Source organism: Sciurus carolinensis, chromosome 6, assembly GCF_902686445.1.
Source record: "Sciurus carolinensis chromosome 6, mSciCar1.2, whole genome shotgun sequence".
In the NCBI taxonomy this organism is placed as follows: domain Eukaryota; kingdom Metazoa; phylum Chordata; class Mammalia; order Rodentia; family Sciuridae; genus Sciurus; species Sciurus carolinensis.
In genome coordinates, this window is record NC_062218.1 from 80,411,865 (window position 1) to 80,431,577 (window position 19,713).

Sequence of the window (19,713 nt, forward strand, 5' to 3'; positions counted from 1 at the left end):
GAGGAAAGAGGAGAGAGGGGAGAGGGGAGAGAGGATGTTCTGTGTCAGCAGTATGGGGTGGGGAGGTCTCTCCCACTGTCTGTCCAAAGTGTCCAGACACTGAAACTCTCCTTGAGAACTCACTCTCTCAGGAAAGTTTCAGGGCTGGCTGGTGAGCTGAGAATGTGAAGGCTGGAACTCCAGTACTTAGGGCTTGCCCAACCTTTTCGAGGATGGGCTGTATCTCTTAGGGGAATTCTAAACTGGAATAGAGTATTCTGATTAAAATCTACTGAAAAGGGTGTTAAGAAAACACATATATAGGGGCGGGGGTTGTGGCTCAGTGTAGAGCGCTTGCCTAGTATGTGAGAGGCACTGGGTTCGAGGCACTGGGTTTGATTCTCAGCACCGCATATACATGAATCAATCAATAAAATAAAGGTCCATCAACAACTAAAAAAAAAAATTAAAAAAAAGAAAACACATATATGAAAATGCCATATTTTTAAAAATTATTTGCTTATTACAAATACATTTTCCCCAAGAATATTTTTTTAGAAAATGTTTCAGACAAAATTAAATATCTTCAATTTTCCATACAATCTAAGAATTAAATGTAACTAGATAAGTCTTCTAGTTAGTGACCAAATTAGAAAGTAGATAATGTTACAACAAAATGTAAACTTTAAAAATGGAAGCAAGGTATGCATTAAGTAATCTGACCAGTAGTGCTGCACAGTGGGGACAGTTCTGGGCTGGGAGCTAAGACCTGAGTTCTAGGCTAAGCTTGGCCATGAACTAGCTGGGTAGCTTATTCAGGCAACCTGTGCAGTGTCTCTGGGCCTCATTTCCCTCACTTATAAATCAGGAACTGACTAGCTTGCCCCTGAGGTTCGTGTCAATTCTGTGGTTTTAAAATTTTATGACATACCTGAGGAGAGGATGCAGCATCTCTGCTAGAACATACAGGAGATTCTGAATGACTGGGGCCAGCAGAATTCTGAGATGGATTTAGTTTTCTGTAAAGGACACACAAGTTCCAGGTAATTAAAGAGAACTTGAAATGTTCATGATAGAAAGTTCACCTGTACTTTTTCTTTCCCACCTCAACACTAAAATAACGGTGACCAAAATAATTATTTGTATTATTAAAAAAAAAAAAAAAAAAAAAAAAAAAAAAAGGGAAAAAGCTTACCTAGAGAGCACTGACTCCAATAACCGTCTGTCTGTTTCATTGTATCCTGGCCAGTCTCGCTGCAGCTCCTTAAACACATAATCCTTTAAAGTGTAGGAGAGGTCTTTCGGATTCAGATTGGCTACCTGGTATGCGATGTAAAGACAAATCATTAGATATTTTTGCTAAAAAAGATTATCTTTAGGATTTATATTGAAAATAATTAAACCAATTGGCCACAAAGGAATTGCTAGTTTGTACATGCCAAATCTTAAAAAATGCTGTTCTTGCTTCATTTTCTTTATTTCAAAACTTTGTTTTGGGAAAGTTAAAAAAAAAAAAGGAACTAAAACTTTATATGCAGAACTGAATGTTTTTTTCCTGGATTGCTACTGAACTGTCAAATTTCTAATCAAATAGTAAGCACACATTAGGGGAAAAAAACAGGTGGAACAAATTTTAAATAAAGTTTTCTAGTCATAGGAATCTAAAGCAGTTATATTATCATCATCATCATTTACTTCCTGTTGTAACTCCATTAACTTTTGAATTGCAATAAAAATCCTTGACCAGGGCTGGGGATGTAGCTCAGTGGTAAAATGCTGACCTAGCATGTGTGAGGCCCTGGTTCAGTCCCCAGCACCACAAGAAAAAAAAGTCCTCCACTACTTGTATTAAGCAGAAAACAGTGCCCAAGTGGGTTACAAATGGTCCTTTCAGCTAGTAATGGAAACTGCCTTTATAAATTGTATCAGTTCTGATAACCATGTCTTGTCTTTTCTTTTCTTTCTTTTTGATAACGAAGCTTGTTCCTTATATCTGGCAGGCCCCCTAAAGAACCCAGTCCTTGAAATTCCCCCAAACCGATAAATGGAAACATAAACTAAAGAAAAACCCAAATAACTGTTGTTAGCCAGATGGTTTATTCCCAAATGTAATCTTTTCCTATTCGTTAACTGCATTTCCTAGAGTGTCAAGGCCTATAATCCACTAAGTACACAAATGCATGGGTTTAGGTGCCAAACCAAAAGTAACTTTTAAGGCTAGGAACAAGATATTCCTGCCTGTCACTTACTTTGGGTATGATCTTTTAAAATAACTTGACTTTTTATTGTGTCTTTTAAAAGTACTATCAAGGGGCTGGGGCTGGGGCTGGGGCTCAGTGGTAGAATGCTTGCCTAGCACGTGTGAGGCACTGGGTTCAATCCTTAGCACCACATAAAATAAGCAAATAAAATAAAGGCATGCTGTCCATCTTCAACTACAAAAAAAATAAAAATAAAAAAAAATACTATTGAATATATTTTATGCTTCTTTCACAGCTTAGCTGAATAGTAATCTAACATTAAAGTTGTTATAAATTAGAACATAGTGGACTTATGTGAAAATTCAAATTTGCAAATAAATTAACATAGGATACAAACTATCAGAAGTTTTATAAGTGGAAAAAATATAATAATCCTTTGATTTTCTACTACCCTTGGCACTACACATGCCAACACCCACCCCATGGCAATCCCTTCTCTAGGTTTCTATACTAGGACATTCTTCCTTTTTCTTCCTCCTCTCTCAGCATCTTTCCTTCTTAAGTCCCCTTTGCTCACTGCTCTATAGGGTGGAGCACTCAGTGTCTGCCTTCTGCCCAGTTGTCTTCATTATCCTACTGAGTCCATGTGCATGGTATGTTTTTTTCCATCCTTTCAACTTTAGTCTATGGATGTCTTTTTTTATGAGATGAGTCTCTTGAAGGCAGCATATTGTTGGGTCTTTCTTTTTAATCCAATCTGCCAGTCTATGTCTTTTGAGTGATGAGTTTAGGCCATTAACATTGAGGGTTATTATTGAGATATGATTTGTATTCCTAGTCATGTTGGCTTATTTTTGGTTTTTAACTTGACTTGGTTTCTCCTTTGATTGGCTTTTCTTTTAGGGTAGTTCCTCCTTTTGTTGACCTACTTGTTGTTTTTCATTTCCTCCTCATGGAATATTTTGCTGAGAATGTTCTGTAGTGCAGGCTTTCTATTTGCAAACTCTTTTAACTTTTATTTATCATGGAAGGATTTTATTTTATCTTCAAATCTGAAGGTTAGTTTTGCTGGGTATAGATTCTTGGTTGGCAACCAAGTTCTTTCACAGCTTGAAATATGTTGTTCCAGGCCCTTCTAGCTTTTAGGGTTTGGGCTGAGAAATCTGCTGATATTTGTGTATTGGTTTCCCCCTATATGTAATCTGATGCTTTTCTCTCACAGCCTTTAAAATTCTATCTTTATTTTGGATGTTATCTCCTTCTAAGTTAACTTTATTCAACTGACTTTCAATGCCCTCTTTATATGCTGCTAATTCCTAAATTCATGGCTCCAGACCTAAATGACCTCTGAATACCAGACCCTTATGTGTAATTACCTATTCATGTGAAATTTCAAAGAGAGTTGATGTAAGATAGAATTACTAACCATTACTTCACACCACTTTATTTATTTATTTACTTACTTTGTGATGCTGGTGATTGAACCCAGAACCTTGTACTTGCAAGGCAAGCACTCTACCAACCAAGATATATCCCTAGCCCTTCACACCACTTTATACCTGTTCCTTTTCCATCTCTTCCCATCTCAGTCACCAGCTCAATATCCATTCAGCTACTCTGGCCAAAAGCCTAGTCATAATCATAGATTCCAATCTTTCCCTCACTCTTTCCCAACACCCAGGGAAACTCTTAGCAAGTCTTATCATAAAATATAGCTAATCGGATAAGCTATCTCTTACCATTCCCACCAGACCAAGCCACTAACACTTCATATCTGGATTTCTGTAGCAGGCTCATGTAAGTAGTCTTTCTCTTCTGCTTTTGTCTGAAATCCCACCTTCACCCCTACCCTCTGCCTTCACCCCTCCTTGATCCAAGCCATTCTTGCCACAGAAGTCTGAGTGGTCTTATTATAAATCAGATTACAGAATATTCTTGCTTTAAATTCTATAGTGATTTCCTTTCTCACTCAAAATAAAATCTGAGCTCCTCACCTATGACCAGAAAAAGTCCTCTGAAATTTGGTCTTTGCCTTCTTTTCCTTGCTCTACCCTGAACATACCAAACCTTCTCCTCCTCCAGACTTCTAGGAGTACCAACTCTTGTTCTTACCTTTTGCTCAAATAGGTTCCCTGAACTCTCTTCTGGAAGTAGTGGGTCTCTCTAATAGATTCCCCAAACTCCCCATTCTTCCTGAAATTGTCCAAATATGCTCCAGAAGGGCAGGGATTGTCTGTCAGGGTCACTTTGGGATTCCAACATTTAGAGCAGTACCTGGTACATTCCAGGTAAAGTCATGCCTTGGTATCTACAGGGGATTGGTTCTAGGTCCCCCATAGATATCAAAATCCTCTGGTGCTCAAGTCCTTTATATAAAATGGTATAGATTTGAAATATTCTCCAACATACTGTAAATAATCTCTAAGTTTCCTATTATATCTAATATAATGTATAGGCTATGTAAATAGTTGTTATACTGTATTGTTTAGCAAATAAAGGCAAGGAAAAAGTATGTATATGTTCAGTACAGATGTAACTTTATTTTGAATATTTTTGATACACAGTTGGTTGAATTTGTAGATGTGGAACCAGTAGATATGGAGGGCCAACTATACTTAAACTGAGTAGAATAAATGAATGTTAAACTGTAGCCAAACAGCCAAATGTTAAGCTTAAGAACATTATTCAGATTTATCCAGTTGCTTTTCTGATTTCTAATATTTATTTTTTTCCAGGAAAACCATCATCCTAAGAAAAAGTTTCATAAATATATACCATTTTAGTAATAATTCAGATTCCCTGGTGGATGTCAAGCATTTAAAAATTTAGGTACAATTTTTCAAATTTCACTAGGAGTTAGCAGCTTAGTTTTCCTTAAAAATCTATTACTTTGATGAATTAATCATGTTTACAGGGTACAAAAACTACTATATAAGCAATATATCAGCAGACATCTTTATTGACAAAGAAAAAATAGGACTGATCATTTTAGGCAACTTGTTTGCCAGCTGGTTTCTCTGGGACAGACTAACAAATTTTTGAATGACTTAAGTACTTAGCTATTTTTTTCCATGCTCTTTCATGCCTACTTTTACTGGTTTTATTGGAGCACAAGTCATGTTATGTTATCTATCAGGGATGTTCAGGAAAACATGGGGGTAATTGTCTTAAGTAAAAATTCTGAATATGCTTCTGATATCTTCCTTCTGAGGATTAAATGAGATTGCACAAGTGAAGTGCCTAGGACATGGCAGATGCTTCCAAAATGGTAGACACAAGTAGTTCTTGTACCTATGTTTTCACAAAGCTAGCAATTTTCAGCCCATATCATACATTAGAATGTCTCAAGAGCATTATACAATATTGGTACCCAGACCCTATTTTCAGATACTTGGATTCATTGCTATGGGGTGAAATTCTGGCACTGGCATTTTTAAAAAAGCTTTCTGGGGTATTCTAATATACAGCAAGGATGAGTCTTTATGTTAGATTCTACCAACCAACCCTAATAACTCTCATGTTCCAATTGCTTAGAGGTCCAGTATATCTACATTTTTAGATATGTCTATCTACACACACACACACACACATAACCACACAACTATTACTGGCCTCAATGAGAACTCCCTCTGCCATTATTTTTCCCTTTCCATCCATTAATCCGGAAGGTAATTCATAACCTTTCTGGAGATGCAAGTAGCAAATATTTTGTCTCACTTCCTCAAACATAAGACTGAACACATATCCTCTCATCCTCATTTTTTCTTTCATCCTTTCTTTGGAGCTCTTAAAACTGCTATGGGACACATGAATTTAAATTGTTTCTAAAAGGTGTTCAATGAATATAATAAAGATCCTTGAGACTGATAGAGGTGTCTAGGGGACTGGCTAATCCTGAACTGGAGTTGATGGTTTTACTCTTTTATAACATGAATTATTATATTTTAAAAGTTAAAAAATGTATTAATGAAAAACAGACTTAAAAGTGTTATTCTTTGAAAAACAGATGAAAGCCTATAGTTTTTTTTTTAATGATGAAATTTAAGAACTGCTTAAATTTGGAAATGTTATTGTTTTAGAAAAAACAAAGAGATGGATCACAATTTATGGTGGATCTGAAAGCTAAATGACAGTCATGACCTGAAGCCGATATGAAAAATGCAGGAAATTTATAGTCTGATAAACTATTGACTTAATGAAAAGAATGGCTTATTATTATACTTAAGTTTGTGAGTGTGAGGGAACTGATCACAGGTAATACTTAACACATTAATATCATTTAATGCAGACAAGGGACTGATATTAGCACACTTGGTAGCAAAAAAAGGCAGAGTAGCAAGGGCAGTAAGGAGTATGTAAGGCAGGAGACATTCTAAATTATGTAGTAGCAAAAATATTCTGGTTTTTACTAAAGACCAACAGAATACACTATACAACTTTACCTATATATAAACCAATGAAAATTAGGGCAATAGTTTAGGTGATTCAAGACTAAAAGCAGAAGAGAACTTCTTGCCTACTTTTAATGGAATTTGAATTTTATGGTAAAATTTGATAAGCCCACATTTCAACTAGTTTTTAACTAACTGCTTAAAAAGATGATTTAATATTTGGCAATTAAATATTTCATACATGATCTGAGTAATTTCAGATCAAATTACTCTGAATTTCTCTGTCACAATAAGAACAATAATAAATGACAACAAACCCTCTTAGTGAACTTCTCAACAAGAAGGTAAACAAGAAGGACCTCTCCCCAGTTGCCCTCACCTGTTGCAGAATTGCTCCCAGGGAGTTCTTGTCCTTTTGATTGACTCCATCTTTCTGTAGTCGAGCCAGGAGCTCGGGTTTCTTGTAGGTCTTTAGTGCCAGTAAGTGAATCACCCTGTCTCTATATGGCCGCTGAGAAACACTGCTGCCGCCATGAGTCTTTCGAATTGTATTTGCAGGGTTCATGGGGGTTGACCTTTTCCTCTCCGGCACTGTGTCTGAGATGGCTTGAGGTGCTTTCCGAATTTGCACTCTTTTCCCTAAAGTCCAGTGGAAATGACAATGTTATATGTTTGTGGGTTATATTACAATGAGCATCTTGGTTTCCACAACTCAGATTTAGGTACTATTTCATTTCTGGAGGAAATAAAGGTCACTTTTTTTCAATTTTTACTTTATAGAGACCTGCAAACAGAAAGGATTCTAAATAAATGGCCTAAAATTAGGACTTCTTTTGATGAAATTATTTCTTGAAATAAACATGTATTATAGATTATTTGGCCACTTGGCTACACATGAAAAATAATTATAGATACAAATGTAACAGACTAGAAATTTTTAGATCATAGGTTATTTCATGTTAAATGGAAATAATTAATTCCCATGCTCACTTGTGCTATTTACAGAACTTAAATTTGCATATTATATGACATTTCTGAAAAGCAGACACGAATTCAGTGAACATGGTAATAGGAGAAAAACCTGTCCAACCTCACTAAGAGCACATTCTTGGCTAACCTGGGTGACTAATAATTTCACAGATTCAGAAGCTTCAAGAGGGGAGTCAGCAGAAGCTTCAAGAGGGGAGTCAGCATCCAGGATCCAGGATCTAGTAGTGATATTCCTTTTCAAAAAGCCATAACAAATTTTAGGAGTAAGTAAACCCCCACTCAAAAAAAAAAACAAACAAACAAACAAAAAAACCGAAACAAAAACAACCCTCAAACAAAAAACACCAACTAACAAAATCAACCAACCCACAAACTAAACAATCTCAGAGAGGCAAATAAACAGATCTGCCCTCTGTGAGCTGGGACTAGAGGAACGGATGGTGGTTGGAAGTACGGAATATGGTACAAAGGAGGCCTTCATGCGATTGCCTCATGGGCCAGTGCCGTTCATGTGGGTAACCCATTTTTTGCTTGGACTGAACACTGACTCTTGGCAAATGGCTACTTGCAGAGAATGTGTGAGCTTACATGACTAGGATATTATGTGTATGTGCAAAGCTATTCATAGATGGCTGGTCACTGATGCCCCTGTAACTATTCTTTATTAAAGAGACAGAAAGTAGCATGCAATGTATAAGACCCTCATTTTATGATTTCTGAGGTAGACTCTTTTAGCTCATTTAGTTCACACTAAGCCCAACTCCATGCCCTCTGGTTAAAAGAGGGGGAAGAACTGGTAATGATGTACTATATGGGGCAATTACATTAGGAACAGGACTAACAACTAGAAACAATGGATAATTACCACAGTTTTCTTGAGCTGTGGCCTGGGGTAAATCAGCTTTATTGAATAGTAATTCTGTCCATATTGGCCTCCCCATGCTCGGCAGTTTTTTGACACCATCCTATCTTAAGTAAGAGGAAAAGGAGGAATATTCTCAGGAAACTTCTACCAGCAAGAAGCTAGGATGTTTCTTTACCATTCAGTATAACTGACTGCAAATATCAGATCAAAGTACCGCACAACGAAAGAACTCACCACTAAAAAGATAGTGTCTAATGATATGAAAAACTATTAAATTACTTGGAGTTTTGGAGATAGATCTGATTTTTGTATTTTTCATAATTTAGAGACAGCTGGATTAATCAATGTCAGATGCAAAGGGACCTAATATTTACCAGTCATCAGTTATATGAGGACACTGTGCTAACAGCTTCATACACATTATGTCATTAGATCTTTCAGTAATCTGAAAAGGTGAACACTGTGCTCATTTCACAGATGAGGTATCTGAGGCTTTCAGTGGGATATGCTCAAATGGTGAAGTGTTCACTTAGCATAAGGGATGTTCTGTGATTAACACCCAAATTTTCTCACTTATACTTCTTCTTTTGCTGTTGGTTCATGTTAGATTGTTAGCTCCATGAGGGCAGGGTGATGGTTGCCTTCTCTACCACAGATTATGAATCAGTGTTTGATGACAAAGTAAATGAGAGCAAGACAGCAAATAAACAACAGGAATCAATAGTCTATATTTTCCCATATTCAGAGTCTGTGGACACACTGAAATTTCTAAAATGAAATTTTAAACTCAAACTTTGCAATCTACAATTTCTCAGTTGTTACACTGTTAACATTACTATTCTTTAAAAAGTTAACAGGAATTTGTGAGAAAAAAATAGGGTCAGGGTCATAAAAATATAGGAAATGCTATAAATTCCACACTTGCCAAGTCTTGCAAAAGAAAGAAACCTGTTTCACTCCTGTCCAAACCCAGCTGGCTGATGGGTCATTGGGAATGAATTCAAGCCAGCAAGGCAAATAAAAATTAAAACAAAGTGAGAGCACTGCTGCTGTGCTCCAGCTTCCCTACCTCCTCTAAACCTCTTGGTCTCTGCTCCTTGGCCTAAGAGAGGCTCCAAGGTTGGTGGGTTTACCCTCATCTTCCCAGAATCAGGCAGAAATAAGTAAGGGAGGCTAACCTTGCCCCTAAGGAGGGAATAGGTATTATGTTTGATAAGAAATTAGAATCTGGTCAGGGAAAGGACAGAACTGGTGTTTTACCTTGGCCTAGTGACAGCTGTCATCTCCCTCTGGATCCCTCACTTCCAATACATGCACTTCACTTTTTACCTCATTTTTCTTTTAGACATTCATGAAATAACCCATTTCTTTCAAATGTTTGAAAGAACAACCCAGATACACTGGGTCACTGAATTACACTGATCACTTGTGCTTGCTTCTCCTCATTCCTTCTGTGCTATTCAACTAGGGAGAAGATCGCAGGTTTAAGAAAAGACAGGTTACATATGAGGAAAACACTGGTGATAGAAATACTTAGAGAATTGAGATGCTAAAGAAAAATAAGAGAAAAGCAGGAAAATGTCAGATTTAGAGTGGGCAGAATGGCTTTATTTTTATTTTTAATATTTGCCTCAGAAAAGTCCTTCTAATAAAGCCTATGGGAAAAATCTAATTCTCTTTCCAGACCCAACTGCTAATCAATTCCCTGGGCTCCTTTATAAACAGCAGCAGTGGTACCAACAGGGCTGGGTAATCTGGGACTATATCTGAGTCGTTGTTTCATAACAAGGAGTCCACTTCTAGCTCTTCCCTTTCATATGAGATGTTAAAAGTGTTTCTCCCTCAGTTAGTGGCTCTGAGTAAACAATATGAAAGGGAGAGGTTAAAGCAGTCCATCAGAAATAGAGTAGCAACTGCAGCCGTCTTCTGAAGCTGCTTTTCTGGTCCAAGGAACCTGACCAGAAACCCTGGCAACGCAGACCTGAGGCTTGAAAAACATCAGCAGGGCTGTGCTGATGACATGGCTTGTGTCATGATTAAATATATAATCCACTGCAAGGGAATTCATCGCCACCATTTGGCATTTGTGATCACTTTTTCAAAAGGTTTATTAGCCATATATAGATATTTCTCCAATAGGCACAAAATGCTAGAACTACAAAAGGCCTTAGATATTATCTGGTTCAAATACCCCTTCCTTAATATTTGAGAAAATTAAGATGCTAAATGATTTGTCTAGTCATTCAAATATGTGCTAACTCATTGAAATTAAGGAGGGTGAGGAAAAATTCCAAATAGAATCCTAGAAATAATATTGGTTGTTATTTTAAATTCCTAAATAAATATTAGTACATATAAATATCTGCAATTCAATAAAAGTCCAGAATTTAGGTAGGAATTTATAAGTAGAACCCATGGTGACTAGAGATTTTTTTTCTTAAACAAAGGGGAGGGGTTATAAAAACACAATAATGTTCACCCTGACATAAATGTCATGACTAGAAGTGGAAATATTACTTAACAAACAAAAGTATTGTTTTCCAGGTTAAAGTTGTTCTAGCTCCTCTCAAGGCAAATAAGTTTTGCTTTGTTCAGCTCACAAAAGAGTTGCAGAAGCTCATATTCCGGTGATTAGGCCAGGTGACCTTAGGCCTCTAGGAGCACAGTCTCTATCCCTTAAGGTGGGTTTGTGCCCTAGTTCAGCTGTGAGAGGTCTGGTGTGGCATCATGTCACTACTGTACCACAGTGGGGACCAGCATTGTTCTCATTTGCCTCCACCCAGCCTGACACTGCTGAAGGAAACCTGGTTATACAGGTACTGAGAGAGCACAGGTGAGCTTTCGGTGTCATTTTATATGGTACAGTCAATTATGAACTAAAGCAGCATGTCCTGCTGTTTTAAGAAAAGAACACAACTTGTTCATGAGGCCATGCTTGTATCATTTGCTATTTGCCCAACAACTAGATGGGTAAAATGGAGAGAGAATCATAAGCTACTTCCTAGAGTGATCATGAGACTCACATGAGTAACCACAAGCTGATGCCTTGTATACAACAAGCACTCAGTAAGTACTGGGTAAAATTTTTTGAAGAACAAAATTAATCGGGTACTTTTGAGATTCTGAAAAAAGCAGGAAGATAGCTTAGAAACTAAGCTGCCTAGTAGAAAGAAAAGTATGGCAAAGGACTGGCAATGGATAAGGTTAAATGCAAAAGATCAAAGACATAACAAAGTACAGTAAAAAAATAAAAACAAACAACAGACAATCCAACTAGGATACGAGAGTCTTCATTGATCAGACTTTTATTAAAAGCAGTATGTACAGTTTTGAACTCTGAGGTGAACTGGAGGCAGCCCAGAGGGGGAACACTAAAAATAATTAAAGGGTGGGGATACAGGCCATATTAAGAAAAGTTAAAAGGATATAGGATTATATGATCTAGAGAATAAAAGGATGCAGAGGTTAATGACAATATTAAGGCCAGGGAAGAACACTGTGCTATGACAGTCAGTGCCAGGGCACTGAGGACAAAGAAAACAGGATAAGGCTGAATAGGACACTTGGGCTGGCAGAGATCACTGCAGGGTTCAGAGGGGAGGACAGACCTTCTTAGAAGGGGGAGATGGAATGCTTCAGATATATATCTTGATAACCTCAAATTTCCTATGGTTACCCCATATGTATATAAATTATTTGCAATGCTTGCAAGAAATTCTGTGAGTTCTATAATTCCCAATCCATGTAATCATTGCTAATTTTCAAGTTTTGGAATAAATCAAGATAAGAGTTTTCAGCTAGTTACATTAGGAGGGGAAAAATCATTTTCATGGTTTGAATCTTCTATTCTTTTGTCATGCACATCAATTTGCCTCACTGTTTATAAAATGTTGGTATGGGACAGAATCAAAAAATACTTTTAAGGAGGCATATAAATCATAGTTGGTACTTAAATGTAATGGGAGAGATTGTGCATTTTAAAAATACCTTGAGATTTGGCCTACTAGCACAGAAAGCTAATTAAGTCACTTATCAGAAGAAAGGAGAGTGAAAGGAGGCTAGAAGTTGTTACCTCATGCAGAAGGAAAAGGAAGATAAAAAGTCTCATTGTTGGTAACTTACTAGGCAGGGAACTGGGCCCCGTGGGTACAGATACCTGGGGAAGCCATGAATTGTTGTTAAACCAAACTAAATGTATCTAAGCTAAGTACCAAGTCCCAGGAGCATTGGCCTTGTTCCAAAGAAATACTTATTAGAATCACTGGTGGAGTTTCTCAAGGTTGAATATATTGTAGCTGGATCAGCTATGGGAACATACAGAAGTAGAATTATATCAAACCTGGAAAGATGTTGATTAAGAAATTGACTCTTTAAGAGACTATTTCTGTTAGCCTTTAAGTTTCTAAATTAATATCCTTTCATCATTTACTATGGTGACTTGTGTTATGAACCGACTAAGGACTCAAAAAGCTCATCGTCACTCTTGATCATTCTATTACTGTTAATAGTCACTGTGAATCGACTCCTCAGTTGTTCAGGGCACTGCTCATAAAGAAGACTCATCTTGCCGATCTGGTCTTACTTCCCTTCAATCTGATGCACATTTGAGTGAGCTAATGATAAAGACGATAGGCATGGGACAGTCCCTTAATTAATGGGTAGATGAGGATGAGGATCATAATTGTGGTACCAAAGAGTCATCACCCTAATGCTTTGCTATAATGCTTTGCATGAGCACATCATATAGTCTTGTAATAAAAATTCCTTGTTGTGTAAAGATCCTCTGGAAATACAAGAAAAATCTGCAACAGTGAGGTTTTCAACTCAGAAGTTCAAAATAGTTTTACTGTTAAAAAAAAAAAAAAAGACCACTACAAAAGTGCAAAACAAGAACTATACTGTCCATAATAGAAATTACATCACCCAATGACAAAGAAAACACAACGGTACCACTGTAACAACCTCATGACCAGATCCCAGTATTGTAAAATAATAATAAATAGGCAACAGAGGATTCCAGATTCAGTAAAGTCATAAAAACTTTAAAATGTTATTCAACTTACTAGCAGTCTGAAGAAAACAAAAAAAAAATGACCTTTTTTTGACCATGTTATACAAAGTGTTCTGAAAACTAGTTTGTGTTTTCATTAAGTTAATATTACCCACATTTACCTACAGTGATCTTGAATTACTCCAATCAATCAGCAAGAAGGAGAAAGATATCTATACAAACCTACATATGGTCCACCGGGTTTGATAACTTTTGTGCTTCGATTGCGGGATTCCTCCTCTGCCTGGGTCATTCTTTCTCGTGTCATCTGATATGAGTCGTTTGTTGCACACACTGTAATTTTATCTTGTATAAATCCCAGGCAATTGAGCTGGGAGGCTCCAGAGCTGTCAAGTAAGACAGTGGCTTTGTTAGAGATGACCCTCATTTTACACAATAAAGACAAGCAAGATTTGTATTATCCCAACAACAGCAGCCCACATAAATTTGCAATTCTAAAATAACTAATATTGATTTTAAATGTAAAAATTATTTAAAATATTCGTTCCTCTTTTTCATTTATATCACATTTTCCCCCCATGTTCTATACAGAATGAGTAAAATGAGCTCTCACAGACCAAATCCATGAATTTTTTAAAACAAAAACTATTTGGACTGAAGACCAGAGTCTTAAAGAACACTGTAGTTCTACTTTCATTTAATAATCAACTATTTTTAAAATTACCTACCACCAACATGAGAAAGGTTTAAAATTTACTTTTATTTGAACTATAATGCACATGCTTTAGAGTTGACTGGATGAAACATACTATAATTCTTTTTATTCTTAATACAGTATTAGTTTTAAGGCTAACATTAGAGCTTACTTTTGCATTATTAGTCTAAAGTTCCCCCAAATTTGTAGAATTTGCATTTACCACTTTGTTAAATCTCTATACAACAAATATTAAGGAAAATACAAGGAAAATTATTTTTGGTAGAAATATTTAAAAAAATACTTGTTGGAATAATCACAAATATTAACATTGACCAAGATGGATTTGTTTCAAAGTAATATGCTAATATTAGGGGAATCTTGGGAATAGTTATAACTAGTGTTTTAAAAGAAAATACTACAAATTGGACTATAAAAGTAATAAAAATAACACTCTAACTCTGATCCTTTATTTCCAAACTGAATTGGAAAAAACTTTGCTATGATGCTAAGAAATAATGGTCGATAAAAATTTTACAAATTGCTAACAACTCTTTACAAATGCTATTTAAAAAAATTAGTTCATTCATCTCATAAATATTTATTGCCAGGCAACACGAGAGGCACAGAGTCTGTGACAAGGACTTGACAAATATGGTCCTTCATTCAAGGAGCTCTCTAATGGGTGACAAGGATAAGCAAACTGGAAATTACAACACAGTGTGAAAAATTCCAGGGAGTAGGCATTTCACTTGAACTGCCTAGGGGAGATTAGAAAGATGACTGGACAAGGGGGACGAAGGACAAAAGTGTTCTAGGAGAATAAACCAACCAGCGCCAGCCAAGGCAAACATGAAGGCTTTCAGTTTGACCACAGAGAGCTAGAAAGGACAATTAGAGATGACACTGAAGAGAGAATGAGAAATAGTTCACTTTGGCGATTTGGGGGTCATTTATGGATTTTGGACTTATCCTAAGAACAACAGAAGCTGAAAACAGAAAATATCTCATTTGTATTATAGGAAGACCAATGTGGATGGAGAATAGATGGGGAGCAAGGAGGATGCAAGAGTGAAAGCTGAGACCATTTAGAGGCTACTGAAGAACTGGTTACGGGTAGGAGGCGATGGCCTGAATCAGAGTAGGGCAGGGAAAATGCAGAAGGGTAGCAAGTGTCCCGAGATAGTGAGAAGACAGGATGGACAGGACTTGGTCAGTGATTCGAGAGAGGGAGACATTATAGATCATGCCAGATTACTTGGTATATAGAGCTGCTCTTTACTGAGAAACTGATTACAAAAAGAAGGACAGGTTAGGGATAGCATTGGAAGAGAAATGAATTCAGTGTTGAAGATAGTGACTTAGAAGGAATGAGAGAAGAGGTTTCAGGAGAGAACCAACTGTGAAGAACATTAATATTTAAGCAACAAGGGAAAAAAAGAGTGCATGAGACTGAAAAAGCATAGATGAAGAGGGAAATCAGAAGAGTACTATATTGTGGAAGCCACTGTAACAGAGTACTTCAAACAGCAGTAGTCAACAGTGTGAAATGAAATGCTAGCCATAAGTCAGAATAATAAGGAACCTGGAAGTATCTATTGGCTTTAGGGCCAAGGAGGTCAGAGCCCTCTTGGGGGATGTTTTAGCAGAATAGTAGGAACTGAAGCCAGAATTTGGGTCAAGAAGTAAATGTAGGGAGGTTGTTTTTGCTTTTCATTTCCTCTTTTAGTAGGACAGACTTGAGTGTGTTTGCAGAAAAACCAGTGAAAGAGGACAAGGAGGTAAAACCCTCAAGGGAAGCAGGATGGAGGGGGAAGATAGAGTGGAAACTGAAGATCTGGTGGCAGGAAATTTGCATTTTAACATCTCTCCCTGTTACATGCTAAGTAATTCACATAAAGCTGAACCTATTGACAATCATAATTAAGTTACTGCTTAAACCATTCAATGTCAAACAGATTTTTATGTGAAAACAAAAAGGTGCCAATCCCTGCAGGCCAGAGGGTCCTCTAGATAGAATTCTTCACTGGTCCCTTCTTAACTGAGCTACCTTGAAAATTTAGACACTTAAACATATGTGTATAAATGTTCTGTTCGTCATTCTTTGGTTTAGCTCACTGTTTCCTGCTCCAAACTATGTATTTTCACTAAGTTTGTGAATAGGAAGATTTAAGGAGTTTTTGAAAGGTAATTTAGACTATGAGATCTCCTCCATTTTGTGTATGAGAAAAGTGAGGTTTGGAAGGTTTAACAAATAGTACAGGAAAGAGAATAGTTAATATATATTTGTTGAACATCAACTTGCTGGGCATTTATTTTGAACCTGGCTGGCACTAAGAAACTAGAAAAAGGACACATGAAGAACTTGCACTATTGTGGGAGAGAGAAGATGCATGGGAAAAAATTAAATAGAAAGGATGGAGCCATATTATGGATAAGTTTGGTTCCAGTCTGAGAAGTGTTTGGGTATTTATTTTCACAGTGGGATTTCAATTTATTTTCATAGCACATCATTTTATAATGTACCTTGAATCACTGAAGGGATACTAATATGCTCCAATTTTCTTACAACTGTTTCTGTTCTTTTGCTGCATCATGGTTAGTTTTATAAGTGACCTTAAATCCTTCTCCAAACAAGTAGGAGTAAACAAGAAAGGTTATTTATGATCTAAGGGTGACACCATATTACTTTTTATGTATGACTGGTTTTGAAGAGGGGATTAAATTCCTTAATCATAATTCTAAGGGAACATAGTTCAATCTGATGTCAAAATGTCCTATTTTAATAAAATACAAGCATCACAGGTGATGGCACCACAATGAGTCTAGTGTGGCCTGTGGTGTCTAAAGAATACTGCACTGGGAGTTAGGACTTGGTTTCCCTTTTGTCTAGTCACTTACTAACGAGCTATGTGCCTTGGATAGCTACCTATTAAGTGAAGGGGTTGACTTACATGATCCCACTGTGACAGGACCCTTGTACTTGGTGATACTACACTGTCACTTTGCTGTCACACAGAACTTTGTGCAGTGGTAGAAATGTTCTGTATCTGTGCTGTCCTCCAGGATAGCCACATGTGGTTTTTGAGCTGGTAAAATGCATTCAGTAAGAATGAACAATGAAAATGTAAATTTTACCTCACCCTCATTTTTACCAATTGAAATGCAAATAGCTACATGTAGCCGCTGAATTGAACAGTGCAGAAAAGGCTATAATGATCTATAATTCATGCAATTGATACCAAAAATATGTTTAGGGTGAAGTAATTTTCAGAAAGTAAAAAATTAATATATATTCAGGGAAAGCAGAAGATTAAAGTTAAAAAAAAAAAAAAAGATTTAGTCACCTTAAATGAGAAGAGAAATTTAGAACTCTTTTAGTAACATGCCTTATTTTGTATCTCTGCCTCCTGTTCCTGTTTGAGTCACAACTTTTCTTCATTTCTGCATGGACAGCAAGCACTTACACACGTTCAAGTACTGCACAGATGAGCCACAAGTATGGCCTGACACTGGCCATGTGGGTCATTTTTAAAGCCTCACACCCCAAGGAAAGGACAGTACCCCAAACATCCTTGTCTCTGTGGAGGAGCAGAAAAACTTCCCCCTGCCCAAAGACCCATTCTTGAATCAGGAACAACCAAAGCAAAGCAAAGTGAAACAAGTAGCTTATTGTTTCCAGAAGATCTAAGCAGATAAGGCTTCATGGTACCCTGGGATGGGTATGCATTCCTGTCTTCCTCTCTCCATTTTTAATTTATTTTTTTAATTAGGAAAAGAGCCTGTTCTACTGAGTATAAACACTGAATACAGTCTCTTACTTAAATGTAATGAATAAAACCTTTATAAAAATATCTTCAAGATTATCTTTTATTTAAAACCCCCTTATTTTATAAAGTAACATATCTTTTTTTACCTTAAAAGCCACCCTTCCCCAAGGCAAGAATCTAAGAATTTTTGTTATTAGATTCCAGTGTCTAATATAATTTTAAGTGTATAGTAGGTGCTTAATACTTTAAATAAATGAGCTCTGCAATTCAATTCTATAAATATTTATGGAAGACTAATATGTATTTAGTTTTTTAAAACTCTCTTAAATAAAAATTTTCCCATCAATATACTTTGAAAAGTACTTACCTGGAGAATGTTTGCTGGATGCAGTCAAAGCTGCCCTGAGGGTTGTCTTTGCCCACATTTGACAAATAGAAGTTAAAGTTATGTACTTCATTGAGGGGATCACTTTTGGGAATTTTGACAAGCTAAAAGGGGGGGAAGGGGGAGAAAAACACCTCAAATTATAAATTTGCCAGAGAAGAGTGTATAATTGACTTACTGGGTTCTTCAAATGAATCATTTATAATCCCCCTGATATATATCTTTATAGCATTTAAATGATCAAATAATTAATTCAAGAAGTCTGATAGGCATGGATATAATTCACCACATTCTTATTTCCATTTTCTACCCTTACATATCTGTAATCACATCTGCTTAGTAATTAGCTTATAAGAGGAACTCTTCATTTCAAATTAGCAAATGATTATAGTTCATATGGAAGCTATATTAGTGAGTTTGCTAAAAAGCTCTTCCTCCTTTGAGCCTCACAAGTTTTGTCTTTGCTATGTGCCCCCATGAATGAGTTCTAGATATTTAAATAGTCTCTGACATATAGTCCATACCCAATATTTTGCTTTCTTAATAAAAACATGCTTCATTTTAATTCTTTTTTTTTTTTTTGCGGTGCTGGGGATTGAACCCAGGGCCTTGGGCTTGCAAAGCAAGCACTCTACCAACTGAGCTACCTCCCCAGCCCCTCATTTTAATTCTTGCTACTTGAAGAAGAATAACTAGCAGCACAAGGTTAATATCATAATTACATTCAAAGTCAAAATGCAGCTAGGGCGTTTCTCCCTGCCCCACTATTCCCTGATTCATCATCATGTTTATACAACAGGGTCAGCAGTCTACAGAGAAGATTCTGCAGGCCACTCCCTGGCTGAGCCCCAGGCAACTATGTGGAACCTGCAGATGTGTTTTCTGTGGTCTTGCTCAAGGTTGGTTTCCCTACTAGATGGGAAAACCCATAAGCAAAGGAACAGTATTTCTCTATATCATCAAGGCCCTGTACATTTTTTGGAATATGGTAAGAGATAAAAAAAACAAAACAACAACAACAACAAAAAAACCTGTGTGAACAAGTTAGAATATTCTTCCTGTCTTTCAACTGCTTCACCCATTTCAAGCATCTGCAGAGGCTTCCCTGGTGTTAGCTGATTCTTAAACAGAGGGTTCACTGGCAAGTATGTAAAGTATACTTCCCACTCTCCAGCCCCCAAACACAAAGAGTCTCAGTAATTTAGAAGATAAGTAGTGAGGGGTTAAGTGTTTTCTAATACTCATTCTTCTCAAAATCTGTACTTTCCATAATTGGAAGATAAAGAAGAAGAGCTAACTGGCTACCAGCTATATGACAACTTATGAATGTGCTAGTGAGCACAAACATGTGTGGTCCCTGCCCTTATAGAGAACTCCCTGTAATCTCAGACTTAACCCATCGAAAAAGTCACAAACTTTGACCTACA

At 36.7% G+C, this 19,713-nt stretch overlaps 1 protein-coding gene across 1 annotated transcript in view; it reads right to left on the reverse strand.

Moving 5' to 3' along the window:
- Ell2 (elongation factor for RNA polymerase II 2) overlaps positions 1-19,713 on the reverse strand; it is a 70,291-nt gene that overhangs the window by 12,935 nt on the left and 37,643 nt on the right. Inside the window, exons 3-7 of the mRNA XM_047554888.1 lie at positions 18,269-18,390; positions 13,660-13,823; positions 6,951-7,210; positions 1,175-1,299; positions 911-998 (exon numbers count right to left, since the gene is read on the reverse strand). Of these exons, the coding sequence (XP_047410844.1) occupies positions 911-998; positions 1,175-1,299; positions 6,951-7,210; positions 13,660-13,823; positions 18,269-18,390 (759 nt within the window). The remainder of the gene's footprint in view (positions 1-910; positions 999-1,174; positions 1,300-6,950; positions 7,211-13,659; positions 13,824-18,268; positions 18,391-19,713) is intronic.